The 22,608-nt window shown below is 42.6% G+C and overlaps 1 protein-coding gene across 5 annotated transcripts in view; it reads left to right on the plus strand.

Annotated features, from left to right (window-relative positions):
* The window catches only part of LOC109886766 (liprin-beta-1), a 32,045-nt gene that overhangs the window by 3,879 nt on the left and 5,558 nt on the right, over positions 1-22,608 (plus strand). For all 5 annotated transcript variants that reach the window (XM_031831601.1, XM_031831604.1, XM_031831600.1 and 2 more), the window contains exons 2-14: positions 10,721-10,807; positions 14,188-14,396; positions 15,585-15,665; positions 15,963-16,076; positions 16,272-16,382; positions 17,292-17,384; positions 18,669-18,771; positions 19,418-19,479; positions 19,583-19,649; positions 19,812-19,936; positions 20,173-20,240; positions 20,373-20,436; positions 22,295-22,445. In XM_031831601.1, the coding sequence (XP_031687461.1) occupies positions 10,744-10,807; positions 14,188-14,396; positions 15,585-15,665; positions 15,963-16,076; positions 16,272-16,382; positions 17,292-17,384; positions 18,669-18,771; positions 19,418-19,479; positions 19,583-19,649; positions 19,812-19,936; positions 20,173-20,240; positions 20,373-20,436; positions 22,295-22,445 (1,312 nt within the window). In that variant the 5' untranslated portion in view covers positions 10,721-10,743. The remainder of the gene's footprint in view (positions 1-10,720; positions 10,808-14,187; positions 14,397-15,584; positions 15,666-15,962; positions 16,077-16,271; positions 16,383-17,291; positions 17,385-18,668; positions 18,772-19,417; positions 19,480-19,582; positions 19,650-19,811; positions 19,937-20,172; positions 20,241-20,372; positions 20,437-22,294; positions 22,446-22,608) is intronic.

Raw genomic sequence — 22,608 nt, forward strand, 5'->3', positions numbered from 1 at the left:
TTCAAGCTTTAAAAACTCAAATATTTTTCATTGTGCCCCTACATTTCTTGGTGTGCTCCTTGTAAAAAGGTCAGCGTAGAGCCCTGAGTAGTAGCTGGGAAAATGACAGTGTGACTGAAAGGAAGACATTTCTCAAGCATGTGACAGGAAGGACTTCCTAACAGGACAAGGCGAAGGTCATCCTGAGTGCAGGGATGCTTTGGCCAGCAGCCAAGTTCACTATATAGCCTAGCCTAACTTCAGAGATGATTGTCTCTGTATTATTTGTGTTCAGCCATGCCAAGCTTTCAGCGCCTGCTTCAAAATCCATATTCAGTCTACAGTGGCAGATAGTCAAACATATGCGCATCACAACTACAGCTAATGATGACTAGCCCCAGGACATACATAGAAAATGCATAATTAAACTGACATTCACTTTCTTCAGTGTGGCTATTAGTTGGAATGATGTGTATTTGTTATTGCTCTGTTCAGAATTGCAGTGTGTTGAATAATAACACCAGTCTGTTTGGAAGGGGTCTTTGAGGCCTACAAGTCACCACAACTAAGAGAACAAAAAGGCCAGTCAGACATGTAGTAAGATGTCCAACGCAGCATTTTCTCCCTGTACTCTGCCCTGCCTGTTACGTTGCGTAGTTGCTCCCCCCAAGTGTGTGTTTTTGGCTGTAATTTAGTCGGGACATGCGTAAAACGGCTGTACCTTGTGTTCTCTATCCCTCGCTTTCCATGTGACTCTGAGCAGGACAAAGAGCTGTTTGTGTGCCATGTCTACAGAGCCGCGGCCACCACGACCACAGGGGTGAAGTCCCAGCCTACTATTACAACTGCAACCTGACCTCACTCCAGACATGACAAAAGGACCATTAGACATCTATGGAAAAGAAGCATTCAAACAAGCCAAGGCGTTTGAAATAGTTGGATGCTGTTCAGGAATTGGTGCACGTTTAGTGTAGTTGTATGTTTTTGTTTTGCTTTACATCCTGGCACTGAAGACTGAAAGCGCCTGATGTTGTGTATTTAGGTGCTTTATGGCCAAACCAACATCCAGTACTACTGTTAGGACATTCATAATTTGTATGACTGAAACATTGTGCAATATGGGGTATTTAAATTCTCTACCCTACTTTGAGCCCCCTGTTAATCAACCGCTTACCAGCTGAAGGGGAGACAAGTGCATAGGTCAGTTTAGTTCTGAAGGACACATCTGTGGCACAGCTGGAACTCTATAGCTACGTAGCTATTAGTGTGTGTGTGAGGGAGAGAGAGGCTCGTCAATGGGGCCAGGCGGTGTGTTTTTCTTTTCGCAAGAGTCGCACCTCCCCCTCCATATCTCTACATCTGGTTGATGTCAAACTATGTAAATAAACCAAAATAATGTCTACCTAATGATTTCAAAGGCAAACCTGAACCAAATGGGTTAGCTCTCGCTTACAATGCACACATTCAGTAATGAGACCTTACTAGGAGATTTAAACTTCTTTTTTTCTAGTGGTAGACCTTTGTTTTGTCTGATGACATGGAAGCTTTGAAAAAGAAGAACCCGCTTGTTGTTCAGAGGGATTGGCACACAATGTGTAGTGGATTGGTTGTTAGATTATATTAGGGAAAACTCCATGGTAATGGAATTACGCTGAAAATCAGATGTTTCACTTTAAAATGTATACCAAACACAAAACAATACATCTCAATTGAGATGGTGTGGGATGAGTTGGACCGCAGAGTGAAGGAAAAGCAGCCAAAAAGTGCTCAGCATATGTGGGAACTCCTTCAAGACTGTTGAAAAGAATTCCAGATGAAGCTGGTTGACAGAATGCCTAGAGTGTACAAAGCTGTCATCAAGGCAAAGGATGGCTACTTTGAAGAATCTCAAATATAAAAAATGTATATTGATTTGCCCAACACTGTTTTATCCCCCCCCCCCATAGGTTTGATGTCTTCACTATTATTCTGCAATGTAGAAAATAGTACAAAAATAAAGAACACCCTTGAATGAGTAGGTGTGTCCAAACTTTTAACTGGTTGTGTGTGGCAGAGCACATCTGGAAGAGGTTTGAAGGAATCCAGGGGGAGGACTGGTCATACAGGTCACAGAGATGCCAGTGTCAGTTACTGAACTGACACCTCATACTGAGCACTGAACTGCTCTGGAATGAAAGTTTCAATGCCTTACCCACAGTAGAACTGTCTGTGTAGCCTAGAGCTGACGAGTTGCCATTACTGGCAGACAGTACTTTACAAGGCTGCATAGATAACTTTTTCTGTAGAGACTGTGGTTTTAAAACTTGCTTTGGGTGAATCTGCCAGCCACTGAGTGATATAACAGAAATGGAAAACTCTTTGCTCTTCACCATAAAGTGGTACTTTACTGGTTCAGTGAGTCATTGTGAGTAGATGGTCTATGTGGTGTTAATTCCCACTACACATTTTAGCAAAGACAAAGACAAGCAACACAATTGTACTTGTTTTTCCATTGTGTCCATGGCGCTCTACTTTCAAAAGGTATGCTTCAGTTGATTTCATTAGGTCCTGATTTTAATATTAGATAAAGACCATGTTCTCCTGCTATTATTTAAATGTAAACTGCCCCTTAGAACCAACTTAGGCTGTTTAAAACCAGATATGTGACATCAGTATCGGAGTCAGGAACATAAATTCTTGTGTCAAAATTGACTACAGGATCATTTTGGCCATTTAAGTCAGTCTCATCCAAAACTGAGTTTTGTAAGTTTGTCACGACTTACTGGGGGGTTGGGTATGGATTACAATCATCATGCCCACTAACACGAGAGAAGCAGCTGTACTGATTGCACTCCATCAGCTGCCCACGCTCTATCCAATCATAGCAACCAGAACCTCCAGACAGTGAGAGAGACCTGCCCATTACACAGCGCCTCAGACTGGTTTACATTATGTTAAAATAACCTTTGGCCCTAAGCCCTTTATGGAGTGGCCACTTGCTGATAGTTTGGTGTCAATCATTTGAGTCTGCCACTTTTTGGGGCAAAATGAGAATTGAGACTGACAGAGTGCTCTTGATATAGTGTATTATCAATATTCCAAAACCCATCGGTGAGCATCTTGTATCCCCCCTGTAACCTGTTTTGTAACATGATTCCCTATGAAACACTGCCAGACAGACACATTCTGGTAATAGATGTTGAGAAAGGTGTAAAAAAAACTAGACGCACCAAAGCGCACACCTTGCCAGTGACTATATAAGATGAATGTGGCTCACTGTACCTGCTAGCTACTACCTGTTACATAGCGTCATTGACAAACACAGAGTTGGAACTTAGCTAGCGAGTGATTTTGGGCACTGATAAACAGCGTGTAGCTTGTACTTTAAAGCGATTCCATGGTAACAGAATCGAGCTTTGGTTCCGTTTCTTTACTTTTAAAATGTATGCCAAACAAACATTGCTTTCAAAGTTTAGCAAACCATACAACACTATGCCCATGGACTACTTTTAACAACTTCTACAGAAATATTTACAAAAATGAATTTAGTGGAGGAACTGTGCAGATGCAAACTTTGGTAATGGAATTATGGTCAAATCTCCTTCAGGTTTTTCTGCAATCACGTTCCCCCAAAACGCTGTTAAATAAATTCTCCAAATGAATATTCAAAGATAGCTGACACCCTACTCATTCTGCATGTATGACATGGCACATTGAAAAAAATCTCTCTTGGTTATTGATCTATAGTAAGTGAAGTGGATATACACCGAGTAACGAAATTACATCATGGGTCCCTGATCTGTACTACACGGAAATGAATGATGCACGGATGACATTTTTGTCCGATAAGATATCTGATTTATTTTCCTTGCCAAAAAAACTATAGCGAAAACTGATATGAAACATTTTTGCAGCCTTTTAAGCATTCTAGTACAGTTAAATAATTAACACACACATGGACGCAGTGGTCTAAGGCACTGCATCTTAGTGCAAGAGGCGTCACTACAGTCCCTGGTTCGAATCCAGGCTGTATCACATCCGGCCGTGATTGGGAGTCCATTAGGGCGGCACACAATTGACCCAGCGTCGTCCAGGTTTGGCCGGGGTAGGCCGTGATTGTAAATAATAATTTGTTCTTACCTGACTTGCCTAGTTAAATAAAGGTTTTATTACACACAGTTATTTTGTTAGCATTTACGGATGTCCCCATTACCAGTAAAAAAATTGTTTAGCAACACCTATTTCTTTTACTTACTTGCTGTGCTGTTTATTTTGTTCAGTTGTTTCATTCTCAACCAGGATTTCAATCAAATCAATTTTTATATGTCGCATGCGCCGAATACAACAGGTGCATCATTAATTTCCGTGTAGTACAGATCAGGGATCTGACAGTGAAATGCTTACTTAAAAGCCCTTAACCAACAATGCAGTAAAGAAAATCCCTAAAAAATTTGAGATATAAGAATAACAAATCATTAAGAGCAGCAGTAAATAACAATAGCGGGGCTATATACAGGGGGCACCGTTACAGAGTCTATGTGCGTGGGGCACCAGTGTCGAGGTAATTATGTACATGTAGGTAGAGTTGTTAAAGTGGCTTTGCATAGATGATAACAGAGAGTAGTAGCAGTAGCATTTTGTGTGGGGGCAAATGCAAATAGTCTGGATAGGCATTTGATTAGCTGTTCAGGAGTCTTATGGCTTGGGCGTAGAAGCTGTTTAGAAGCCTCTTGGACCTAGACTTGGCGCTCCGGTACCGCTTTCCGTGCGGTAGCAGGGAGAACAGTCTGACTAGGGTGGCTGGAGTCCTTGACAATTTTATGGGCCTTCCTCTGACACCGCCTTGTATAGAGCACATTAATGAGCATGCAATACGACTTTCCTCAGTACGAAATCCTCAACAACCCACTGTGCTGTGTCAGACTCAGCAAGCTCATGGGGCTGATATCGCTGGTCCAAATGTCAGTCGTGAATCTAATAGCAGTGACGCTATTACTGTGTAACTCCGGTAGTGCAACATCTGAAAAATAGCGCACTTGGTATATTAGTGTCTAGTTTGAGAAACAGACTCCTCACAAGTCCTCAACTGGCAGCTTCATTAAATAGTACCCGCAAAACACCAGTCTCAACGTCAACAGTTAAGAGGTGGCTCCGCGATGCTGACCTTCTAGGCAGAGTTCTTCTATCCAGTGTCTTGTTCTTTTGCCCATCTTTTTTGGGGCCAGTCTGAGAAGGCCAGTATCCCAGAGTCACCTCTTCCCTGTGAGGCGTCTGGACCTGGACTCTTCACTTGTGAGGCGTCTGTTTCTCAAACGAGACACTCTAATGTACTTGTCCTCTTGCTTAGTTGTGCACTGGGGCCTTCCACTCTTTCTATTCTGGTTATAACTAGTTTGCGCTGTTCTGTGAAGGGAGTAGTACACAGTGTTGTACGAGATCTTCAGTTTGTTGGCAATTTCTCGCATGGAATGGCCTTCATTTCTCAGAACAAGAATAGACTGACCTGTTTCAAAAGAAAGGTCTTTGTTTCTGGCCATTTTGACTCTGTAATCGAACCCACAAATGCTCATGCTCCAGTTGTATTGCTTCTTTAATCAGCACAACAGTTTTCAGCTGTGCTAACATAACCCTTTTGAAATATTTTAATGATCAATTATCCTTTTAAAATGATAAACTTGGATTAGCTAACACAACGTGCCATTGGAACACAGGAGTGATGGTTGCGGATAATGGGCCTCTGTACGCCCATGTAGATACTGCAAAATCAGCCGTTTCCAGCTATAATAGTCATTTACAACATTAACAATTACACTGTATTTCTGCTAAATGTTGAATTTATTTTATTGGACAAAAACGTGCTTTTCTTTCAAAGACGAGGACTTTTCTACGTGAACTTCTGAACGGTAGTGTCTAGTGAACGGTAGTGTACGTTATATAGGTATGCACATCAGCTTTGACATCGGTTTTGCACATCGGCGTTAAACTAGACATCGGGCCGATGCCGACATTTTCAGCTAATATCGTCCGTTACCGATATGTTTGCTGATGTATCGTGCATCCCTAAATGGAAATACCTAATTATGGGAGTAAATATCATTCTCATGTTTCACATGTAGAATACATGAGTAGAATACAGCTCAATACAATATACTACTGTACTTTACTGTACTCACTGTACTAGCCAAACTTGTGAAACAAATGTCTATGATGGGTTCAGATTTGGTCCGGTCCATCTGTGGACGTTAACATCAAGGCCAGGGTGGACTGACCGACTATCAACTACTTTTCAATGTCCATGGACGTCCGGTGTCGGTCGGTGCTCAGTGGGTGAGTATGCCTGGTTAAAGTAAATGGAAAGAGGGGGAGCTCATAGGTAGGTGTCATAGGGCGGAGCACAATTGGCCTAGTGTCGTCCTGGTTAGGATTTGGCCGGTGTAGGCCGTCGTTGTGAATAAGAATTTGTTCTTAACTGACTTGCCTAGTTAAAGTAAGGGTGGTTTCACACTTGGTCCCTTTCAGACAATTTTTCTTTTTACCCCGTGTGAACGCAGACCCCTCCAAAAGAGCCCCTGAAGCGAACCAAACTGAGTCCATCACGGTTTGCTTGGATTCCATGGTCCAGGTCAATTTTTTAGGGAAACCTCCACAGGTCAGGTTTGCTTGTTATTCCAGTACCAAACACTAAACTACTGCAACACTGTTTCCCCTGCCATAACCCCTCTCATTGGTGCCACAAAAGAGATGATGATGTTGAGAAAAGGTGTGCTGTTTTTGGAGATGGTCTGTTTGGTTCCCTTCAGGGGCTCTTTTGAGGGGTCTGCGTTCCTTTGGCATGTTCACACTGCACCAAAAAATTAAGCAAACCACACTGAGTAAAAAAAAAATGGCTAGTGTGAAAACACCCTTAAAGAGGACTGGGAGAGGTGACATTAACAGGAGAGGGATGGGGATGTTTTAACTCCCTTGGTTTGACCACCAGTCAACAGAAAGACAAAACGGTTATAAGCTGAACATCACAGTATGCCAATAGACAGGAGGACAGTAGCAGGTGACCCAACTGTGGTTTGTGACTTATAATTTCTCATTGTAGCCAATTCAATTGGAGTAATTCCTTAAATTGTTTTGGGTAATTGCGTTAACAATTTGGCAACGGAATTCCGAGTTGTAATCACTTAATACTTCATAAGTAAAATTGATATCAGTAAAATCATTAACTAATTGGTAGGTCTAACATTTACTTGTTAGTTCTGTGAACTTTCATTATCCTCACTCATGAGGGAGAGAAATGTGGAAATATCTGAGTAGTTTTTTGTTAAGGAATTGCAAGACACAATATTTCTTAAACTTGGAGGTAAAAAATGTATCTAAAACTAAATGTGTTGATATTAGTTGGCAGGAGACTTTACATCAACATTGTGTTTTGATGTATTTTTGACTTTCTGGTAGATGTTTTCTAAGACTCTGTTTCCATATGTTAATCAAGAAATCAGACAACTTTTGCCAAATTTAAGATGGAAAATGTTTATGCCTTAATTTCACAAAAATATAGACTCTTAGCTTTCATTTGACACAATTTGATATGCACCTATGCATTTCAGATGTTGGTGCTCATGGGTCCTTTTCGATGGAAATGTAATGTACAATAGTTTGACAGCTTGCAGATGAGGACGTTGTAGACCTGCTCTAAGAAATCAGTCCTAAGCACACAGCCAAACTTTCCCGACTTGATGCATTGACTAGTTTTTAGGCTACCTTTTTTACTTGAGAAATATTGCACCAAACACCTTAGCTGGATTTCAAATTGTGTGATTAAGACCTCCTCTGCACAAACATCTTAATTACAGATTTCTTGATATATCTTAGTCATTCGGACTATTTTAACAAAGTGGCTATGTTGCTGCTACGGTGACTCATGAGGGACAAACAGTACCTATCAGGGTACGATATGTGAATATAACACACCCACCTCAAACCACACCCACAAGACAACTCTGGTTGTGCTTCAGTTATGGCCCCAAACATTTTTATAAGCAATCTTCAAAACGAGGTAAAATATGAATGTGCAGTTGCCCTTTTAATGTATTTACTGTTATTGTCTCTCCCTATTGAATGTCATTTGAGACTGGAGTAATACTAATTTGCTAATCCAGTATGTACCATTTAATTTACTGTGACATCAAGCTATGAGACTGATTGAGAGAAGCCGAAGGGGTAAAAGAGGATGAACGCTAAAGAAGTTATATGATATTTTGTCAACTTTGCTGATCTTTAATCTCGCATAGGATTTGGCACAAACGTTTCTGTCTCAGAAGCATTCGACCTACTGAATTACTATGTTAAAGGAACTAGAGCTTGCCTGCTTTTAGTGCATTTACCCTTTCTTTAGGCTCCTTATTAGTTTAATTTTACTATCCCAGAGAGGGAACGTTCATGTTTGAATTCTTAAAACTGCTGTTCCAGTTAGAAACATGTCCACGTTTCGGGTGTCCCTCTTGGGGTGAGACAAACGGCTGACCAAATAAAGCTTCCCCCCTCCCTGGAGTGAGAGTGGGATGGCTCTCCGTCAGAAGGAAATGCCTTGGGAGGAAAAAGCAATGGCACTAAAGGCGTCAGCATGTTTCGGTTCGGCAGGCGCCTAGCCAAACTCCGCTAACCGAACGAGTGTGCTCACATGCGCTCTTATAAGAAAAAGCGGCAATAGTACTATTTGTCCAGCTTGAGATGCCGTAGCCAATATACACTTCCTCGAAATATTCCGAATTAATTTTAGACAACTAAAGAAATCTGTCATTGTTTTGAAGTTTTTGCCGAAGAGATCTTAGTTGCACAATTTGACATCTAAGGTGTTTGGTGCAGTATTTCAGCCGAAAAAGTCAGCAAATAATTAATCTTGACGATAACTTCATTCAGATTATTTCAGTTATCAATTGGCATGTCCAGTGAACAATGATTCTGCTTTGTTTTTTTTGAAGGGTGTGAACCATCCAAGACAATTGTGTGGGCAGCTTTATAAAACGAATTGTTTTCTGCTGGAAAATGTTTCTGTGTGCGCAACTCCCGCTTCAGTTGCCCTGCCATCGCTGGTACAATTCATCATTGTTTATTGAGTAGTGCAACTGTATAGCAATGTAAGCTTATTTTGAAGGGAATATTGCCCATGTAGCCTAAAGGGCCCATGATGGAAGTGGGTGACTGGACACAATGCCCTCCGTGTTGAATGTGCAGGCTCCCTCTCCAGTCTCTAATAAAGGCCAATTATTCAATTTGGCTCTTTTAGCCCCCCTCTCCTACCCTGAGTTATGCTTTCCTGGACAAGGAGAGGGCTCTCTCTCATTACCCTCCAATTCAATTGACTTTGCGTCGTGATGATTTCATATCCTCTCAGGCTATTTTACATTTCTCTTTTAGATTGTACATTTGTTTTTGTGAATTCAATATGTAATATAACATTAGACCTACCATGAAAGTGAAGTTGTCTGGTCCATTTAGGTGAATGAGCTGCATGTTGGGTCAGGAGGCTGGGAGTGATGCTTTGTTATGGAAGCTTAGATTTCCAGCCAAGCCAACATGTTGTGGGGAGAGATCCCTGGTAGAATGGGACCATTATTCCAGATAAGAGCCAACTCTCAATCCCCATGACTGGTCTCAGGGAATCTTTGCTGGGGTGAGAAATCACTGTTATGGTTTTGCCTCTGAGAGCTACTCCTTGTTTTTGACTTGCATGTTGTGGTTACTTACAGTTCACTTCACTCGCAATACCATGGTTCTAGTTTCCTTTCTGGTTTCCTACATTGGAAATCTCCATATGCAAATGTTGGGTAACTGTCTGGCAGTTTACAATTTCATTAGGTGGCCCAGTTGCCCCACACCTGCTCCATGGAAACGCCCAATAGGCCCTAAATAATTTCCAAGTAAACACCCAGTCATAGGCTTGAGTCGTGACCCCATTATTAAAGTTAATTGCTGAGGTCGGTACTAAATGCAGTCATCAATGGGGAAGTTGTGAGGCACCAGATTTACAGTATAGGAGAATATATGTAGGAGTAGCTGTTGACTCTGACTCTGAGGTAGGAGTAGGAGGCTAAGACGCATTTGATTCAGCCAATGCATCGGGGGAGAAATACAACAGTCAATGTCATCATACAACCGTGAATCTTCATGATAGATAATATCTTCTTTAGAAACCTTATAATTGGATATATTGTTTAAAAAAAAGAAGAGGAATATGATTTCATATTCATCCAAATGTACCAGGGACACAATTATGCCCCCTAACAACAAATACCAGACATGTGCATTGTAATTACACTTGATCACACAAGACATGGGAATTCCCTAATGTCTCATTCACATGGAGGGAGAAAATCCTACATCTTATTTGCAGTTTCATTCTACAACTAACTGTAGGCTAGAACATTATCCTTACTACCAGGAAGTGGCTTGCAAATTAAGGTGCATAGAAACGCCTTTCATAAAATATTACTGTAATCATCACTAAAGTTGTAAAATCTGCTAGTGTTGTAATGTAGGGGGTTCCTGACTCTTGGGTGGTCTCTGTCCACTTTAGTTCTGTCTGTGTGAAATGTGTAGACTTGAACTACCCATGGGGTTCATGTAATTTACTGCTCAAGTTTTAAAAGCCATTGAAATGCCATTTTCAGACCGATTTTTACAAGCACATCGTCTAACTTGTGCTGTCGTCTTCTGGGCAATGGCTGTTCAGTCTGTCATTGGTGTTTACTTGACACTTCTGTTTTTTCAGATCCACAGTGGGGGGGGGTGAAGATGATGTCCGACGCCAGCGAGATGTTGGCAGCCGCCTTGGAGCAAATGGATGGGATCATAGCAGGTAACGCGCAAAACTCACACACACTCACATTCTGAACTGTGGGGCTGATCCCCCTCAAATATGTACATGAATGCCTCTTAAATAAGCCCTTGATATCTATCCTCTGGACTAGGGTTCCCATGCTGCTGCTCTTAGGATGTGACTGTGGTACTGGTCTGGGATGTTTCCCAGTGCAGTCCTCCAATATGAGAAAGCAAGACGTTCCATTGTTTCAGCAGTGATGGAAACAAATTATTATTCAAGGCCTACTGCTAATATGGTTTGCAGGCATTGCATGCCTCATCCATGGCCTGAAGGGAAGGGAAGATGGCAATCCTACGTCTTCCATCTGTATTGTATTTGACAGTTTTGTATGTATTTATTGTAGTAGTCATGTACGTGGCTCAGTTCATAAGAGCATGGCACTAGCAACACGAGTTGTGGGTTTTGATTCCCACTTGGGTCACATACAAAAATATATGGACTGTAGTCACTTTGTTTAAGTGTCTGCTATGTAAATGGCATGTTACAGTACTGTATTGGCCAATGCAATTTTTGTAGAGCAGTGTGACCCCAGCAACTTAATTTTGGATACAGGTTTACTGTATAAGGGATGCATTTCTTGTTTTGGACTTTATGAAATATTTGCATATTGTTATTGTGTTACTGCACTGTAGGAGCTAGAATACAAGAATTTCACTGCACCTGCTGTAACATTTGCTAATCTGTGTACGCAACCAATACAGTTTAATTTGTTACATACATTCTGTAGTTGACAAACCATGTAAAATCTATAGCTTCACCCAACTTCAATTAAGAACAGCCAGATTAAGTTATTCTAAAATGTATTTTAACCGAAGAGAATCATATCAAAAGTAATGTGAACATTGCAATGTGAAAGGCAATAACTTTATATGAACATGGGCACCTGAGTGGCGCAGTGGTCTAAGGCACTGCATCTCAGTGCAAGAGGCGTCACTACAGACACCCTGGTTTGAATCCAGGCTGTATCACAACCGGCTGTGAACGAGTGTCCTTTTTATGCGGAGCACAATTGTCCCAGCATCGTTTGGCCGGTGTAGGCCGTCATTGTAAATAAGAATTTGTTCTTAACTGACTTGCCTAGTTAAATTAACATGAATTGCAATATGAAACATGTGTTTTTAGATTAGACACAAGTGTCTATGATCTTGTGTGTTGTACTTAGTCAATTGAAAATATGTTTAGTTTTGAACTGTCTTTTTTGAGTCTGTTTTGAGTTTTGTACTAAGAGCTGTGAAAATTTACCACATTCTGTATGACAATTGCACCAAAGCAATAGAAATGGTCAGTCAGACACCAGAGGGAAGTTGTGGACCTATTATTTTTTTGGTGGTAGATGAGCAGAGGGGACAGCTTTATTAAGAGCCCAGGCTTTTCCACTGACTTGGATATTTTTTAGAATTGACCTTTCCAAGAGGGATGGCTGATCACATGACATCCTCTAGCCCCTGTTACCACAGAACCCACTGCGTTCACTCTGTCCCTGGCTGCCTTTTTAGGGAAGACTTGTATATTTATTTATCCCTCTCTGTTTTTCTCTTCTACATTTCTATGAAGGTTGACGGATTATAGGACACACTGGAAACGTGGCTTTTCCAAGTCCAACACACAAGCTTCTGCTCAGGCCTCTTGCACACAATACATTTTAAAAAATCAATATCTAATCTGTTATTCTTTGCTTTTAAAATGTGTGGTATGTGATTTTTCAGGACACATTCAGAAATCCACATCTGTAGCGCATCACATGGGTCAATGACATCCCACGTGGTGATATTGTCTTTCATCCTCCTCGTTGAAGGGAATTAGGAGAGGATGGGCGAGGCTCACACTTCCAACCACAGGGCTAAAACTATAGATGTACCAGTCAAATGTGGACACACCTACTCATTCAAGGGTTTTTCTTTATTTTCACTATTTTCTACATTGTAGAATAATAGTGAAGCCATCATAACTATGAAATAACATATGGAATCAGGAACCAAAAAGTGTTATTTTAGATTCTTAAAAGTAGCCACCGTTTGCCTTGATGACAGCTTTGCACTCGCTTGGCATTTTCGCAACCGCTTCACCTGGAATGATTTATCCAACTGTCTTTAAGGTGTTCCCACATATGCTGAGCACTTGTTGGCTGCTTTTCCTTCACTTTGTGGTCCAACCCATCCCACCACAATTGGGTTGAGGTCAGGTGATTGTGGAGGCCAGATTATCTGATACAGCACCCCATCTCCCCTTCTTGGTCAAATAGCCCTTACACAGCCTGGAGGTGTGTTGGGTCATTGTCCTGTTGAGAAACAAATGATAGTTCCACCTAAGCGCAAACCAGATGGGATGGTGTATCATTGCAGAATGCTGTGATAGCCATACAGGTTGTGTGCCTTGAATTCTAAATAAATCAGTGTCACCAGCAAAGCAACATCACACGACCACCTCCATGCTTCATGGTGGGAACCACACATGCGGAGATCATCCGTTCACCTACACTGCTTCTCAAAGGCACGGCATTTGGAACCAAAAATCTCAAATTTGATTTCCTCAGACCAAAGGACAGACTTCCACCGGTCTAATGACTATTGCTTGTGTTTCTTGGCCCAAGCAAGTCTCTTCTTATTATTGGTGTCCTTTAGTAATGGTTTCTTTGCAGCAATTCGACCATGAAGGCCTGATTCAAGCGGTCTCTGAACAGTTGACATTGATGTGTCTGTTACTTGAACTCTGAGGCTGCTAACTCTAATGAACTTATTCTCTGCTGCAGAGGATAACTTTGGGTCTTCCTTTCCTGTGGCGGTCCTCCTGAGAGCCATTTTCTGCAACTGCACTTGAAGAATCTTAAAGTAATGATGGACTGTTGTTTTCTGTTTGCTTATTTGATCTGTTCATGCCATAATTTGGACATGGTCTTTTACCAAATAGTGCCATCTTCTGTATACCACCCCTACCTTGTCGCAACACTGATTGGCTCAAACGCATTAAGAATGAAAGAAATTCCACAAATGATCTTTTAACAAGGCACACCTGTTGAAATGCATTCCAGGTGACTACCTCACAAAGCTGGTTGAGAGAATGCCAAGTGTGTCGAGCGTACAAAGCTGTCAACCACCCTTTGCCTTGATATTTGAAGAATCTCAAATACAAAATATATTCTGATTTAAGACTTTCTTTTCTGTTACATGATTCCATGTGTTATTTCGTGGTTTTGATGTCTTCACTATTATTCTACAATGTAAAAAATAAAGAAATCCTTGCATGAGTAGGTGTGTCCAAACCTTGCCTGGTACTGTACCTCCCTGGTACTGTATATCTAAGCTTCTAACTTGCTTATTTGTTCCTAACCACCTCTCTCCTAACCATGGCCCCAACAGGCTCCAAGGCCATGGACTACTCCAATGGGCTGTTTGACTGCCAGTCGCCCACCTCTCCCTTCCTGGGAAGCCTGCGGGCGCTGCACCTGCTGGAGGACCTGCGGGCGGCGCTGGAGATGATGGACCAGGATGAGAGGGAGGGCCTCCGCTGCCAGGTCCCTGACACCACCGCCGACGGCCTAGTGGAGTGGCTGCAGCAGGGACAACTGGTAGGTAACTCCCTCTGCATTTGCAACAGTAAGAAAACAAACACTGTTAATCTTAGTCAGTATTTTTACTATTGTTAGACATGCTCTGGAACAAAGTATTTGTTAAACCTCCCGCTTTCTGCTGAATGTGTCAATGTGTAGTTCATACATGCATCGTTTATGAGCGGAATTACTGTCTTACCTCAATCTGCCCCTTGCCATTTGAGTGGCAGCTAGTTAGATGCGCACACAGCAGAGCGAGAGAGAGCAATGATGTGGTACATCAACTTTTGGCTCGCGAGCGCTACTTTCAGAACTGCTGGCTAAAAAGTATACAGAAGTACCGGAGGATCTCTTTAATGCATTAGATATTCAGAAGTTGAGTGTAATCATGGGAAATGTATTTTTTTTAAACTTTATTTTGCTAGGCAAGTCAGTTAAGAACAAATTCTTATTTTCAATGACGGCCTAGGAACAGTGGGTTAACTGCCTGTTCAGGGGCAGAACGACAGATTTTGTACCTTGTCAGCTCGGGGATTTGAACTTGCAACCTTTCGGTTACCAGTCCAATGCTCTAACCACTAGGCTACCCTGCCGTATTGCTGATGAGTAATCCACACATCGAAGTACTTTTATTTAGACCAGATTCCTTTTGTGTGATTGCACAGGCAGTGGTCTGCTTTGTGTCTTCACAGCCTTACCTGTTATTTATACCTTCACTCTGTTGATTGTATAGCTATTGTGTGATGACATGCTTTGTGTCTCTGGAGCGGTGTCTGAAATGGTTTCCATCCTCTTTACTGGAGATGATTCACAGTGAGGCTCATGTTTTCCTCCCTCAAGCCCTTTCGTTCCCTGTGTGAAATATGAGAAGAGGAGTTCAGTTTTTGATTCAATTGCCACTTTAGTCACACATAAAGCACTTGCATGTGAGGACCCTATATCTCAAATAACATGCATTTCACGTGTCACCGGCCTTTTTTCTCCCCAGGGGAAAATCATGTGATGTTTTTTCAATATAGGGATGCTATGACATCTGAATGCTGTATGCTGGCCTTTGAGATGGAGTGGTACATCTTCCATATGACTGGAGGCTGCTCTATTCCTAGGGTCAGGAGTCTTTCTTGGAATGGTGGTAGGGCAAGAAGTTATTCCTGACCATATTTATGGCCTCTCTAAGCACTTGGCTTTGGTTGTTTGTGATTTCAGACCAACGGAAATGGCTCCGCCATGATCTACCAGGAACGGCTGTCACGGGTGGAGAGCGATAAGGAGTGTCTCGTCCTCCAGGTGTGTGTCACGAGGCCATGAACAAGCAGAGACCAGCTTTAACAAATAGGAAATACCACCCCATATTGAAAAAATGTGAACATTACCAAATACATTGTACATGCAAACCGTACATTAGCAAGGGTGCTCTGTTTAAAGTGTATTTGATAGGTAGCTGTTGAATTCAGTAGGTTTTACCTATTCATGGTGTGAGTGGAAGACATGCATCATAGAGCATGCTCTTAGATCACTAACCCATACCCTGAAAACAACACGCAGATGACATGTGGTGTATTATTGAGTGACGACTGTCCCCAGGTGAGTGTTCTCTCAGACCAGGTGGAGGTGCAGGGGGAGAAGATCAGGGATCTGGACATGTGTCTGGAGGAGCACAGAGAGAAACTCGACGCCACTGAAGAAACGCTGCAGCAGGTGAGGCCCCAGCAGGGTTGCAGTGTATTATGGTTATTAGCAGGATGTTCTGTCTTATGAGACAGAACCTTGGGCTCAAGGTATTGGTCAGCCTTTTGATCCAAATGTTTCTTTCTGAATGAACACTGATTAACACACTTAATACACTTCGCTCCTACTCGTTTGTGACTGAATCTGTGACTGTGTCCTGTGCAGGAGCTGTTGAGCAGGTCCACCCTGGAGACCCAGAAGCTGGAGCTGATGACCGAGGTGTCCAGTCTGAAACTGAAGCTGACCACTGTGGCGAGAGATCTCAGGGATAGTGAGGTACACGGATGCATTATGGCGATAGACTCACCCACACAGAGATATCATGTCTTTGGTAGATATTTTGAGTTTTGTTCAACGGCAGGCAGACTTCTTATAATATTAGGATGTGAGTTTATATGAATCTTGGCAGTCACCCAAACATTTAATACCATGCAGAGGTCTGTCTCAGTCGGATGGAGTGGGCCCTGATCCGTCATGCAGATCCTGGACTGGCGGGCAGGGAGTGCCAAAACACTGCCTTGCTCCAGCAGCCCTTTCCTCTCATAAAATAATTCATATCCCCTCCAGAGAAGCTGGGAGTCTGACAGTCAGGGTTTCCATACACCTAATCTATGAGCACTGAGCAGGCCTGGGCTGGAGAAATCAGGATATTGGATCCTGAGTTTGGGTTTCCGACACTACTATAACCTAGGGAGAGGTGTATAGAAAGGCAATGTCTTCCATATATATTTAATATCGCCTTTGTTTAATGTTGGGCTTTGTTCGGCTGTAAATCACACACCCATGAGTCTGATCCATTTCTTCTTTCCTACCCACGGTGCTCTGCGGTTTTCACTCTTGTCTAAATGTATGCGTCGTGAATCATGTAGCACATTCTTGTTTAATGATGATGCATATTTCCTGAGTGCTCCGTCTATACGGTAATTGCTCCAAGGTGCAGGAGTATGTATTATCCATGACATAAAAGCAGTTGTAATGGTAATTGACCATGACGCTTTCTTCAAAATCAAGGATCTGTCTCCATGTTGTAGTGGGCTTCTCTGTTTCTCTCTCTTTCTCTCTCTAAATAATCTTTGGTGCCTCATTGAGGATTTTTCACTCCATAAAAACATCCCCCACAGTTTCCTCCAATAGTCTCAGCTGACCCCTTGGACATGTGGGTAATGCAGTCTTTTACCTCCCCAGGGGTTGTACCAGGAAGTCAATGACCTGCGGTTCAGGGTGACCGATATGGAGAATGAAAGACTGCAGTGTGAGAAGAAACTTAAATCCACCAAAGTGAGTAGCATGGCTAAGAATCTGTCTGCAATACGAAGGACTTAGGTCAGTCCGTTCAAATAAGATTGTGTTTGATTAATTAAGTTTGATTCACTCTACACTTTTTCTACATCATGTAGGTACTGAATCTATTGTTCCCTTGTATGTTGGTTATAAATCACTGCTTTCACTCTTAGTAATACCACCTTCCTTCATGGTTCATACCCTTTGTCTCCTCTCTCCTTTTCTCCTCCTCTCTCACCCCTGCCTGGCTAACTTCTCCCCTGCAACGTGCTAACCTGTCGCAGCCCTAGGAATGGGGCAGGTTAAGGTTCACTGGAGGTGTGGTGCAGAAGTTAACACCCTGTGCTCTGCTCTTCCCTGTCTGTCCTTATGGGCCTCTAAACCTTCCCTCTGTCCATTGACACTATCCATTTTTCCAACTTTCAGCACATTTCCACTTTGACTAAGTTCTCCTACCAGCTAAGTATGAGTTGCAGATTCCTTAACACACTCGTTTTTCATTTCTTCCTGCCCTGAACCACCTTAATTGTATGTTAACTGTACATTGATGCTAAAATGTCTTAAACCTTTGGCTAAGTAAGCTAAACTAATGGATGGAACTGAACGGTCACGGATGACCTTCTGCTGGAGATTAACATCCCAATGGAGCTGTTCTTTCTCACTGGAATGTGAAAGAAACTGACATGTTTACAGTGTGTTTGTATGGTTCTCTGGTTAAGACACCAGTCCTCTGGTAAAATGTATCCTCACTATAACCTCATTCTGGGTCATACTGCCCTGCAGCACAGTTGGCATCAGACTGGGTTTTTACTTTCAGTTTGGTCAGACTCTGTTGTCTAGCTGGGTTTTTATCTAGATCTTGGCCTGTATTCATAGTGTCCGATACGAAGAGTGCTTCTCTAGTATGAGTTTTGCCTTTTAGGTTAAAATGAATGGACAGGGGATCTGATCCTAGATCAGCGGGCTATACTACAATGCAGGTTCAATGGGTTAGCCAGTTAACTTTAATAAACAACCAGAAATAACTATTGATTTTCTGGATAATTAAGAAAGCTACATTTAGATATGTTTTTGGTTGTTGAGTCAATTAGGACATGCCCATTTTCAAGCTTCTCTCTAAAAAATAAAAAGTTATTTGTGACTATTTAGGCAAGTTAGCTGATTGATCGTGCTTTATAGTCTACCCCTCTACTCCTCGACACTTTATGAATATGGGCCTAGATATGTATCTGTAGTATAATGAGGTCAGAATGGTCCCGAACATGATCCTCTCCCATTCAGGAGGAACTGCAGACTCTTCAGAGGCAGCTGGAGGAGCTGAGGAGACTAAAAGACCAGGCTACACAGGGAGTGCTGACCCCAGACAGAACAGATGGAGAGAAAGGTGGGAGTACGGTTACTAGACATGTGGGAGGGAGGGGGACCTCACTTCACTCTCATACACACGAGGAGCCATAATATTTCAATAGGCTTAACTTGCACCTTGACAGATTTACGGCAACAAGTTTCCAACATTCCTTTTCCTAGTTCGTCTGCAGTTATTTCTGCCCTTAAGTCCCCTTTAAGTAATGAAGGGTACCATCAAGACATGGCCTGAGCATTGGACTTTCCCCCTGAAATACAATTTTCAAAGCATCCTGTCTATCTCACACAGATAGAAAGGGGGATTTTGTACTTTCCACCTTACTATCGTCTTATCTGTCTTCAGGGCTCATACCAAGCATGTTTAGACATGATCTCTGACTCTTTCAACCCACAGCTGAGGCTCTTATCACCTGTTTACCATAAAGGAATGCAATTTATGTGGAGTGCAATTTATTCACTTCAAGAATTTATTGGCCTTGAACATGCCCCAAATACTGCAATGTAATTGTCTGGTCAAGTCTATTCGATATAAAAGTCCTGTTTCTTAAGTGGACTTGACTTGCATGTAGGTCTTTATAGATTCAACCAGTGTGTATAGACAGCAGTAGACACCAGACAATATGTCTGTCTCTGATCCCTGTGGGGGCACGCTTGTTGTTTTCCAGATGTGGATGTGCTGAGGATGAAGAGGGCCATGGAGTCCCTGACGTCAGCTAACAATGACAAAGTACTGGAGCTCCTGTTCACACTTTTTCATAAAGGCTTCTGTAGTTGACACATGGGGATCTCGATGGCTTTTCTAACTCTGATCTACCATCCTTCACCCACAGGACCGGCGGATCGAGGAGCTTCAGGAGTCTATCACACGGTACAAGAAGGTCCAGGACTTGGTGAAAGGTGAAACTATGTTCAAGGACTATGAAACTAGTAATGAAGTGTTTTTATCGGTATCATTGCAATGGTTCATTTCTATTTATCGGACTAGATCAATCACGTTTTAGAGTGTAGAATAATGGACTTGATAATTTTGTGTAACAATTATAACTGCCCCACCCCCAGACACACTGAATGAAGACGATTACGATGACATCCAGGATGACAGATCCCCCTCCATTCAGGTCGCCATGGATACAGACCGGGCCACCCTGGCAGTTGGAGAGGAGACAGGAAGGAGCTGTGACGAGGTAACAACCTCCCCTGTCATAACAATGTCTCACACACAGGATGGACCCGGGACTCTAGACTTCCTTACCAAAATGTAATGTCAGGAATGTGAGGGTCAACAGGCTTGGGGTATTGGTTTAGCTGGACACCAACTACCTAACCAATGAAACTGTGCTTTGCGACATTGACGAAACATTCATTTTGCGACGTTGACTCTTGTCTTTCTTTCTCTTCCTCTCTCACCCTCTCTTCCCAGATTCCATCTATTGCAGTGTTTTCAGAGCTGGAGCAGGAGAGCCTGATACAGGAACCAGACACAGACAGGTGAGGTTGGCTTTTTCCTGGACAAACTACACTCCCATGCATTATTTATCCATTCGGTCACTGTTTTAGTTTGTCAGTATATTCATCATCTCTAGGTCTAGACTGTCGGTTAACTTTCCTTTCTCTTTGCAGTCCACCAGAAGTCCCACCACATTCAGCAGGTAGCCTGGGCCACATAAACGGCAACACAGAGCAGGTTAGACTGTCCTCTTACTCCTAGGGTGATGGGGAATGGTGGGTTAACTGGAAAGACCTTGACTTGCTGCAATCATAGAGTTTATGTACAGTACCAGCCAAAAGTTTGGACACCTACTCATTCAAGGGTTTTTCTTTATTTTTACTATTTTCTACATTGTAGAATAACATAAACTATGAAATAACACATATGCAATCATGTAGTAACCAAAAAAAGTGTTAAACAAATCTAAATATATTTTAGAATTTAGGTTCTTCAAAGTAGCCACCCTTTGCCTTGATGACAGCTTTGCACACTCTTGGCATTCTCTCAACCAGCTTCATCTGGAATGCTTTTCCAACAGTCTTGAAGGAGTTCCCACATATGTTGAGCACTTGTTGGCTGCTTTTCCTTCACTCTGCAGTCCAACTCACCCCAAACTGTCTCAATTGGGTTGAGGTTGGGTGATTTTGGAGGCCAGGTCATCTGATATAGCAAACCAGATGGGATGGCGTATCGCTGCAGAATGCTGTGGTAGCCATGCTGGTTAAGTGTGACTTGATTTCTAAATAAATCACTGATAGTGTCACCAGCAAAGTACCATCACACGACCTCCATGCTTCATTGTGGGAACCACCCATATGGAGATCGTCCTACTCTGCAACTCACAAAGACACGGCGGTTGGATCCAAAAATCTCAAATTTGGACTCATCAGACCAAAGGACAGATTTCCACCAGTCTATTGACCATTGCTTGTGTTTCTTGGCCCAAGGAAGTCTCTTCTTCTTATTGGTGTCCTTTAGTAGTGGTTTTTTGGCAGCAATTTGACCATGAGGGCCTGATTTCACGCAGTCTCCTCTGAACAGTTTGTTGATGTGTCTGTTACTTGAACTCTGAAGCATTTATTTGGGCTTCAATTTCTGAGGCTGGTAACTCTAATGAACTTATCCTCTGCAGCAGAGGTAACTCTGGGTCTTCCCTTCCTGTGGCGGTCCTCATGAGAGCCAGTTTCGTCCTAGCGCTTGATGGTTCTTGCGACTGCACTTGAAGAAACTTTCAAAGTGGTTGAAATTTTCCGAATTGACTGACCTTCATGTCTTAAAGTAATAATGGACTGTCGTTTCTCTTTGCTTTTTTGAGCTGTTCTTGCCATAATTTGGGCTTCGTCTTTTACCAAATAGGGCTATTTGTATACCGCCCCAACCTTGTCAATCAATCAAATGTATTTACAAAGCCCTTTTTACATCAGCCGTTGTCACAAAGTGCTATACAGAAACTCAGCTTAAAACCCCAAACAGCAAGCAATGCAGATGTAGAAGCACGGTGGCTAGGAACCAGGCTCTGAGGGGTGGCCAGTCTTCTTCTGGCTGTGCCGAGTGGAGATTATTACATTATATGGCCAAGATGTTCATAAATGACCAGCAGGGTCAAATAATAATAATCAGTGGTTGTAGAGGGTGCAACAGGTCAGCACCTCAGGAGTAAATGTCAGTTGGCTTTTCATAGCCGAGCATTCAGTTAGCTTCTTATCTTTGACCTTTTTGACCTCTCAACATGGGAGAGTCTCAAAGGCGTGTCTCTCAAACGGGCCAGCCATGCAGATACAGGTTCTATCTCTTATCTCCCCCACATGGAGGGCAGAGTCACTGAGCCCCACTGTGACGGCTGACTGGACTCCGGACTGTCTGTCAGGGTGATATGGAATCATAATAGGATTCCTGAGCAATGGTTGTTTTGACAGTTGTGTTACTCCACCGCCACCTGGTGGTACAACAGAACTATGGAGCTGGTTATATTGGGAGATTGACTTTGTTTACTGGCATGCCAAATATTTTATCAGGTTAATGTGCTCATAATGACCCCTCACCCCTTTTCTAGACCACAGTTGAGGAGCCCAGCCCCCCATCCACCTCCCCATCAAACCCCAGCAGCAATGAAAGCTTTGGGACCAAGAAGGCCCGCTCCTCCTTTGGACGTAGTTTCTTCAAGATGCGTGGAGGCAAGAGGACGTCCAGCGCCCCAAATCTGGGTGAGTCATCATTGGGGGGGGGGCAGGAAGGGCACGGGGAGAAGGGTACTCGTTTCTCTGCACGGGGTGGTGTGAACAATAAATATTACTCAATGTTCATGATGTAAAAAAAATATTCACAGTTCCATTCCTTAATGTGTGTTTTCTTATGTCTGTCTGTCTG

The sequence above is a fragment of the Oncorhynchus kisutch genome, linkage group LG9, assembly GCF_002021735.2.
Source record: "Oncorhynchus kisutch isolate 150728-3 linkage group LG9, Okis_V2, whole genome shotgun sequence".
Taxonomy (NCBI): domain Eukaryota; kingdom Metazoa; phylum Chordata; class Actinopteri; order Salmoniformes; family Salmonidae; genus Oncorhynchus; species Oncorhynchus kisutch.